Source organism: Oryzias latipes, chromosome 1, assembly GCF_002234675.1.
Source record: "Oryzias latipes chromosome 1, ASM223467v1".
Classification (NCBI taxonomy): Eukaryota; Metazoa; Chordata; class Actinopteri; order Beloniformes; family Adrianichthyidae; genus Oryzias; species Oryzias latipes.
In genome coordinates this window covers 7,489,573-7,498,016 of record NC_019859.2, presented here as the reverse complement: position 1 = coordinate 7,498,016, position 8,444 = coordinate 7,489,573, and the positions used below count along the sequence as shown (strand labels likewise).

General features: G+C 46.4%; 1 protein-coding gene across 1 annotated transcript in view; it reads left to right on the top strand.

Annotated features, from left to right (window-relative positions):
• Positions 1-6,007: 6,007 nt before the first annotated feature.
• LOC101164279 (VPS10 domain-containing receptor SorCS3) overlaps positions 6,008-8,444 on the top strand; it is a 262,968-nt gene continuing 260,531 nt past the window's right edge. The window contains exon 1 of the mRNA XM_023954909.1: positions 6,008-7,155. Within this exon, the coding sequence (XP_023810677.1) occupies positions 6,649-7,155 (507 nt within the window). The 5' untranslated portion in view covers positions 6,008-6,648. The remainder of the gene's footprint in view (positions 7,156-8,444) is intronic.

Genomic DNA, 8,444 nt, shown 5'->3' with positions numbered 1-8,444 from the left:
TTTCTCAAGCAAACCAGGGCTTACTTGTTTGACGTGTTGACAACCACAGAGTAGAAGCATTTGCTTCTGGTTCAACCTAATTTTCTGAGAATTATTTTACCACAAACCTTTCTCATCTGACACAGACGTGTGGTTTTCCTCTTTCTAAATCAACTTTGGAAAAACCCCTCTGCTGGTAAATCCAGACTGACAATCTAATTTGGTGACAAAGTTTAATGCATGCGAAGTGCTCTGCAGTGAGCCTTGCAGTGGGGCTTCATCTTTCAGTTTTTCTTAAATTATTTAACTTTTGGGTGCTAAAATTTTTTATTTCATTCAGGCAATCTAGAGCTGCGGCAGGAGATTACACCTTCAGCAGAATCGAGGACACAGACATAAAATTCAGCAGCTGCCGGAGTGCAGTATTGGGGAGAGAGGCCTGTTGGTCAATACGGGAGCTACTTCACACATTTTTAGCAATGGTGCAAAGTTTTCAAACTTTGATAAAACCTGTAAATCAGAGATGCACTGCGTGGAATCAGCAGATGGGACCCAAAGCTAAGGCAAAAAGTGTGGCACAGCAAAGAGAGGATGCTGAAGTTTTCCTGATCGACAGCACAGGACCTCAAACATTACGCTGAGATGCGCATTGTTTATTCTAACACACCCAAAGGACTTTTTCTTTGTGAAGTCAGCCACCCTATTGGGGACAACAGTCACCCTTAAACAAGGACAGGATGTGCTACTCTACAAACTGTCATGGTGCCTCCCGGAAGTATAGCCCCTCAGAAAGCACCACCACACCCATTCTGCCGCCCACCTGCATCATTGGGACCCTTACCTGGGACATTGAATCCAAGGTTCTCCAGGCTCAAGGTGAGGAGACTGACCACCCGCCAGCTCCAAGGGGTACACTGTTTGTGCCATCCTCACTTCGCTCGGACGTCATTTCCTGGGGTCATTCCTCTTGTGTGGCGTGCCATGGTGGGGTGCACCGGACCCTTAACCTACTCCGGAAGAGGTTTTTCTGGCCCTCCATGGATAAAGACGTCCGCGAATACGTCTCGGCGTGCACCACTTGTGCCCGTTCCAAGGCGTCGTCCTCTGCTCCAGCGGGGTTACTTCACCCACTCTCTACCCCCAATCGTCCATGGTCTCACCTGGCTATAGACTTTGTCACTGGGTTACCCCCCTAACGAGGTAATACAGTCATTCTCACAGTCATTGACCGCTTCTCTAAGATGGCTCACTTCATTCCTCTCCCTCAACTACCCACCGCCACTGCAACTGCTGAAATCATGATTAATCATGTCTTCCGTCACCATGGTATCCCCGCTGACATCGTCTCCGACCGTGGCCCCTAGTTCATCTCGCAAGTCTGGAAGGCGTTTTGTACGGCCTTGGGGGCCACGGTCCGTCTCACCTCCGGCTATCACCCACAATCCAACGGCCAGGCAGAGAGAGCGAACCAGGAACTGGAGGCAGCTCTTCGCTGTCTGGCGGCACAGAATCAGCAGGACTGGTCCCAATACCTCGTCTGGATCGAGTATGCTCATAATACTCATCCCTCCACTGCTACCGGGATCTCTCCTTTTGAGGCCGCCCTTGGGTACTCACCACCTCTGTTTCCATCTCAGGAACTGGACTTGGCAGTGCCTTCCGTTCAACACCACCTACAACGTTGTCAACGTGTGTGGAATCAGACGAGGGCTGCTCTCCTCCGCACCAAGGAGAACAACTGCCGCCTAGCCAATCGCCGCAGGGTGGTGGGACCCGATTACCAACCTGGTCAGAGGGTCTGGCTCTCAACCCGCAACATACCCATCCAAGCATCCTCCAAGAAACTGGCTCCCAGATTCATTGGTCCTTATGTCATCGAAAAGGTCATCAATCTTACCTGCGTCCGTCTCCGTCTGCCCAAGGCCCTCAAGGTACACCCGTCTTTCCATATCTCGCAGGTCAAGCCAGTTCAGGACAGTCCTCTGTGCCCTCCGTCCACTTCCCCTCCGCCTGCCCGGCTCATCGACGGCGCTCCGGCCTATGACGTCAGCCGGGTTCTGGATGTCCGTCGTAGGGGTCGTGGGTTCCAGTTCCTGGTCGACTGGGTGGGCTACGGTCCGGAGGAGCGCACCTGGATTCCCCGCTCGTTTATTTTGGACCCCTCGCTCATTGAGGATTTCTACCGGGCCCACCCAGATCGCCGCCCTTGACCGCCTGGAGGCGGTCGTTGAGGGGGGGGGGGGGGGGGTACTGTCATGGTGCCTCTGTCAGATTCCTCCCCTCTCTGCTTGGTTCCTGATGCGACTCAGCTGCGACCACTTACCTCATCACCTGCCTGTCTTCTTAAGGGACCCGATCAGTATTCATCACCAGTCCGTTGCCCCTGATGGTGCATAGTATGGTCGTCATGTTCATAGCTCTCGTTATTAAGCCTTGGTCTAAGTCTCGCTCTCTACCTTGTTCCCAGGAATCCATAAACACGAGTGGTCGTCTGAGTCTTCTTCATCCACGGATCCAAGCCACAGCATTCCCTCCTGTCACGCCTCGCCGCGGGTTCCTCCAAGGATGTCAACTCCACCAAGAACAATCCACAAACCAAGAATCAATATTAAAACCTTTTTTCATTCCACCACGTACTCACCTGTGTTTCTTCCGGGTTCCAGCGTCTGGGTCTATTCGTTACGCTCGTCATGACACAAACTTTGACATAATGAGCATGGAAAGTTATATTTCTAGCAAAATGTGGTGAAGGGAAAGTGATAAGTGCAACACCTGTCAAGATTTAAAAATATGGGAAAGGTTTTGAGTCACTGCAACTTAAAATATGTGCTTTGATTGCAAAATGTGGGTTGTAAAATGCAGATTAAGAGCAAAGCAGAAGACCTTAGCAAGAGTTTGTTCAGGGAAAATTTGTACAACTTTCAAGATCCCAATATTAGAGCAGAGACTTCTGTGCAGATTTAGTGGCTCCAACCACTAGTAACCCTTGTGCCATCCTAGGCACTTTAACGTTGGGAGTTGGGTCATCTAGACCCACTAGAAAGTGCACTGAACCTTTTTTCTTCAATGATTTGTGATCTTCACTGGTGTCCATGGATTAAATGAAATCTTTCCACCTTTATCCACCTTTGTCATGGTAGGGAGAACACGTCAATGTAAGGGTGGGGTCATCTAAGATAGCACAAGGGTTAAGTCTATTGGTGGATTCAAATATGAACTATTGTTCACTTATGATTATTCCTGTGCAGTTTCTGTCCAATTTTTGAAGATGAAATGTGATTCACTGGACCAACAGAGACATTTCCAGCAGATGTTGGCCCTTTTAGAAGGGTAATGTCTATCACATCTGACAGTGGCACAGAGTTCACATGCAGAGAACTATTGTTGAACTATTCTGTCCAAACAAAACAGATGCTTTAAAAAGGAAACACGAAAGACTCCTAACCAAATGCAAACAGGTCAAATCATTACAGGTCAGTCTTGTCAAAAAGGCTAAACATTGGGTCTCTATTCTGTGTATTTAATCAGTGAATGGGAAATCTTGATTCTTTCAGAGCAAACCAAATGGTCTATTTGGCTATTTGGGTTTTCAATCCAAAACTCATCAGATTCAGAAATATAAAAATGTCAGAAGATCTAAGTAAGTCAAGTAAAACAAACTAAGACAGAAGAGTTAGAAGACAATGCTGGACATGTCTGAGTAATGCGGTTTAGCTGACAGTCTCACAGGAAAATGACATGAGCTATGAGGGCATCCAAGGGTCAATAATGGGAGACAAACATCCACAAAGTGACACATCTGATGGAAAAAGGCAACAGGAGCAAGTGTAAGGAGTGATGAGTCTGCCAGCAGGAGATTATTTAATATTTGTTGTGATTTTGTAACTAGTAAAAGTGACACAGCGGAGATATACACTACCATACCAACAACACAGTGCTATGTGGTGTCCCACATACATTTGAAAAAGGCAGTGGAGTCAGTTAAATTGAAGCAATGGTTTTGAGCTACGAGGTAAGGGGACAAAAGAAAACAACACTCTTGTTCTAGTCTGCCTAAAGCCAAAAAAGAAGTGAGTGTGTTATTTTATTTCTAAACATTTTTACATAAGTACCAGTTGGGGTGTTAAGAAGTTGTATTTCAAACACTCGAATTGAAAATATAATTTGATTGTCAATGTCAACTTTGCTGTAATGTTTGGTTTTTACCACTATGAGGCATCTGTTTGGTTACCCCATTGCTATGACTTAAGCGAGAGAAACTGTGAGCCTTTGTTTTAAAAAAACTAAAGCTGTTAATGTTGGTTTCTTGTTCCCAATAGGGGACAAGAGCTTCTATCACTTTTTATCTATCAAGTTTGTTGCTGGTAAACCCATAGAACTAAAACAAAACAAAAAAAACCCAAAAAACTGACCAATGTTTCTATAAATTATGAAGCAACCTTTAAAAGATCTTTTATTAGGAACAATCTGGTTGTTCCAGCATGTGAATAGTTGATTGAAAGTGAGATTTGGATGATGATGCAGGTTTTACCAGAGGACAGCAACAGTCGGAAAATGTTGTTGCGTTGTCTATGTCAACTTTTTAATGGATTCTTCAAGACTTTCCACAAAAACAAGGTTGTAAAAGATTGTCACCCCCCCCCCCCCACACACACATACATGCACACACATCCCTCTCTCTTTTCTGTCGGATCCAATAAAAAACAGTTAAAAATATAATTACTATTAAAATAAATAAAGGTAAGCCTAAATTACAAGAGGGGTTTATACAAATATACACCTTGTGAGTCAGAAGATTCATGCTGTAACAGTAAATTATGTCCAATGTGAGGCCTTCAGCTCTTAGCTATTTGCTCAGCTGTTGGACAGGACAAGTTGGGGAAAAAAGAAAGAAAAGTATTTGTTTTTGCTGCATTTTGTGGCCTCTATACTTCCAGGAGTTTCTTCATAGCTTGTTCATGTGTTGTGAAACTGCGTTCAGGTTCTGCATCTCTGAAATCAAACTCCACGCACTGCAGCTGTCGTTCTCTGGCTCTCATCTTTTGGGGATGTGGGAGAACTCCACCAGAATCCCTGGAGTTTTCCTCGATCTGCAGTTTGTGGGCGGCCAGCTCGACAGTCACGGATGGCAAATGCCACTGCGTTAATGAAGGAGGGGCTGCTGCAAAGCAGACACTCCGCTGCTTCTTTCCTTCTTCTCTTTTTTTTCATCAGCAGCTCATCCGAGTCCTTGATGCACAGCAGCCCCCAGCCCATCCCACACGCCTCCGGGCGCTGCGCTATTTCTCCCCGCGGAGTGCTGCAACTCTCCGCCAACAATTCCTTCCAGTCCGACAGTGACTGCTGCGCATCCTCCCGGCACCCCCACCCCCACACTGTCACTCTGGCTGCGCCTTCCACCCACGGGAGGGTTGGAGACCAGAAAAACAACAGCGGCTTGATTTTCCCCATGAAAGAAAACGATCAACTAAGAACCATAAAAGATAAACTGTTACCATTATTATTATAATTATTATGTGATCTAGGTGAACATACCTCCAGTGAAACTTGTTATAAATTTCAAGAATCAATGCACTCACATAAAGATCTACAAAATCTCAGTCTTTCAGATCATCCATCACCTTCTGGGATGTATGTGTGTGTGTGTATTTGGCGGGGGGGGTGGGGGGGGGGGGGGGTGTAAACTTTAGTCTCCTAGTTTGTTTGGGGGAAAAAAAAGGGATTTTTCCTTATTGTTTCATGCACAAACACAGAAGTAGAGATATGACAAATTGAATCCATAAATATAATGATCATCAAATAGTTTGGCAATATCTTTTAGCAATCAGTTACAAATCAGTATCTGATCCAGAACCAACATGTGGTCAGAACCTTTTTCCAACCAGAGAACCAACCTAATGAAGGAAAAAAAAAATTAAACAAACAAAAACAAAACAACAACTTCGCTATGGAGTTTATGCATGAAAAATCCTTATGTGTTTTGAAAAACATATGCTTTTAAAACTCAAATAGAATTTAGGCATGATGTAAAACAGCTTTTTTTACTTTTATCCAACACATCCCACATTGACAACAAGCCACGCCCACTTTCTCGTGTGTTTGTTTTTGTCTATAATTAAAGTTGCAAATCTACTGCTTTAGCGTTTCAAATGTTTTAAATTTTTCAAAAGAAACTTTGAAAGTATAAAAGTTACGTTTTTTTAAATAAAGAAAAGTCTACTTTATGTGTGGGGGTTGGGGTGGAGGGTCTTTAAAATGCAATGTGAAAGGCGAGCTTTTACATCATTTTCACTTTAATTTGATTCTGTTTTCTGTTTTCTTTTGCGCGGCTCAAAAATTTAACTTGAGGTCAGACAGAGACCTTTCTGTGCTCACACTGAAGAACTTCAAAGATCAGCGAAAGATTCAGCACCACGGACAGCTCCTTTCTCTCTCTCCGTCGCGCCATCTCGCACGCGCACGCGCACTGTCTCTTCCGGGCGCTCGCTCGCAGCTGGCTGTGGTTCAGCTCCTCCCTCTAAGCCGTGGCTTTCCCCACCAAACATCCTCGGACGTGCACAGTTTTGCCGAAGAGCGCGTTTCCTCCTCAGATCCGCATCGACCCGAGCGACGCGTGTTCAGGTGTCGGATCAGGTCTCCGGCCGTCCCTCACCCACATCTCTGCCAGCGATGGAGGCTCGGGCTGGCGCGCGCCCAGACTGGCACTTATCTCTGGGCATCTGGGTGATAATCGCCGCGCTGCAGCACGCAGAGGCGGGGATCACTTGTGCCCGTTGTCCGTGGCCGGTTCGGCTTCACCAGGAGGAATTACAGCTGACAGAGGAGAGCCTGAGGAGTGTCCAAGTGGAGTTCAGAGCCGAGGATGGCACTTTGGATGAAGTTGCTCCACAGGATGCTGCCCTCGGGTCCGGCAGGGATCGGGGATCGGGGGCGGCCAGTGCTCTCCTGAGAGCCAAGAGGAGCGGTCCGGAGTTGGCAGAGTTTGGTGGCGCGGATGTGGGCGCGCCGGGGGAGCGGGGGCCCGCGCTGGACGGTCACAGAGCGGGCAGACCCGAGCTCTGCTGTAGCAGGGAGGACGGCGGAGCGAGTACCCCGCTGAGCAGCAGCACTTTCGCGCTGACGGGGGACTCTGCGCACAACCACGCCGTGGTGTACTGGTCAGGAAGGAACAGCAGCGTAAGTTTAACCCCCCCCCCCCCCCCCCCCCACACACACACACACACCACTCAAGTGCCCACTGCCTGCCTCACATCCCTCACACAGAAGACCCGACTTTGCGCCGCGGAGCTCGTGTTAACAGGTGCACCGCGCGCGCTGCTGCTGCGCTCCAGAGCGCGCCACACTTGTACTTTCTTCTTGTGCCTTTTTATTGGAATCGATAAATGTGCTGTTACCTCTGTTACCGCAGAGCTGAATATTGATGCTGTCAGTAGTTCTTAAAACTGAACTGACAAGGAACTCTTCCCAACTGACGCAGGTTTGCGTGCGCACCAAGACTCTGAGCCAGAAATGGTTGAAATTATCTTATTAAAGTCAAAGATTCAAGAGATTTTTGCAGTAATAAAAAGCCCAAACTAATTTATGCGGGATTATTAAATATTTATGACTAATCTGGCCTTTTAGAGGAAGATTAAATCAATGGTTCTAATGTATGCAAAGATTAGGATCTCTGCTGCACTACCACACAGCTTCCAAGAGAAAGGGGTGGGGGTCTAATTCATGAACAGTTAAGTGATCCCTTTAGCAAAATATGGATTTACTTATCTGTGGTTTTTAAATAAAAAAAGAGGAATTTAGGAATCATGAGTCAGTTTGCAGCATTGATCTTCGAATAAACACATTTAGGTCGTCCCTGCTGCAGATGGAAGCATCTCCGCGTGCACCAGTGACCCCTGATAGCAAAGAGGAAGCAGAACAAAAGAATCACACTCGACAAATGTAGATCATCCTTTTCAATTCCATGTTTGACTGCTCGTCTCTGTAAATGCAGTTTGGGGGGAAAAAGGAGAGATTTCATGTCTGAGCTGATTATGACATGGTGCATGAACTTGTTTTTTAACCCGCAGTCAGGAGGCGCTGCAATGGAAATCTGTGAGGATGAATAGGTCATCGTGTGCTGGTTCCCCCCCAGCATCAAAGCTTTAAGATGTATCCTGAAGACTGAGGCCTCTCTGTCAAAGCCTTTTTTTCTGTCACTGCATTTAAAAATGGGGTAAATGGGCCGTCAGAGGGAGACGAGGTCTGCTGCTTCATCTTCATCGGCTGCTGCTTTAAGTCTTTTCGTAGATGGAAGAAGCCTGTGATCATGGGATCTGACTGGCCAACTAAAAATTACAAATAGTCCATCACATTGTTGTGAAGAGCTGTCTTTTTATCCAGTCAGAGAATGATAAAAAGAAATCAAAAGGAGGACATATCCATGTTTGCTGCAGAGACAGACAGTAAGGCAAACATGAAAATATTTT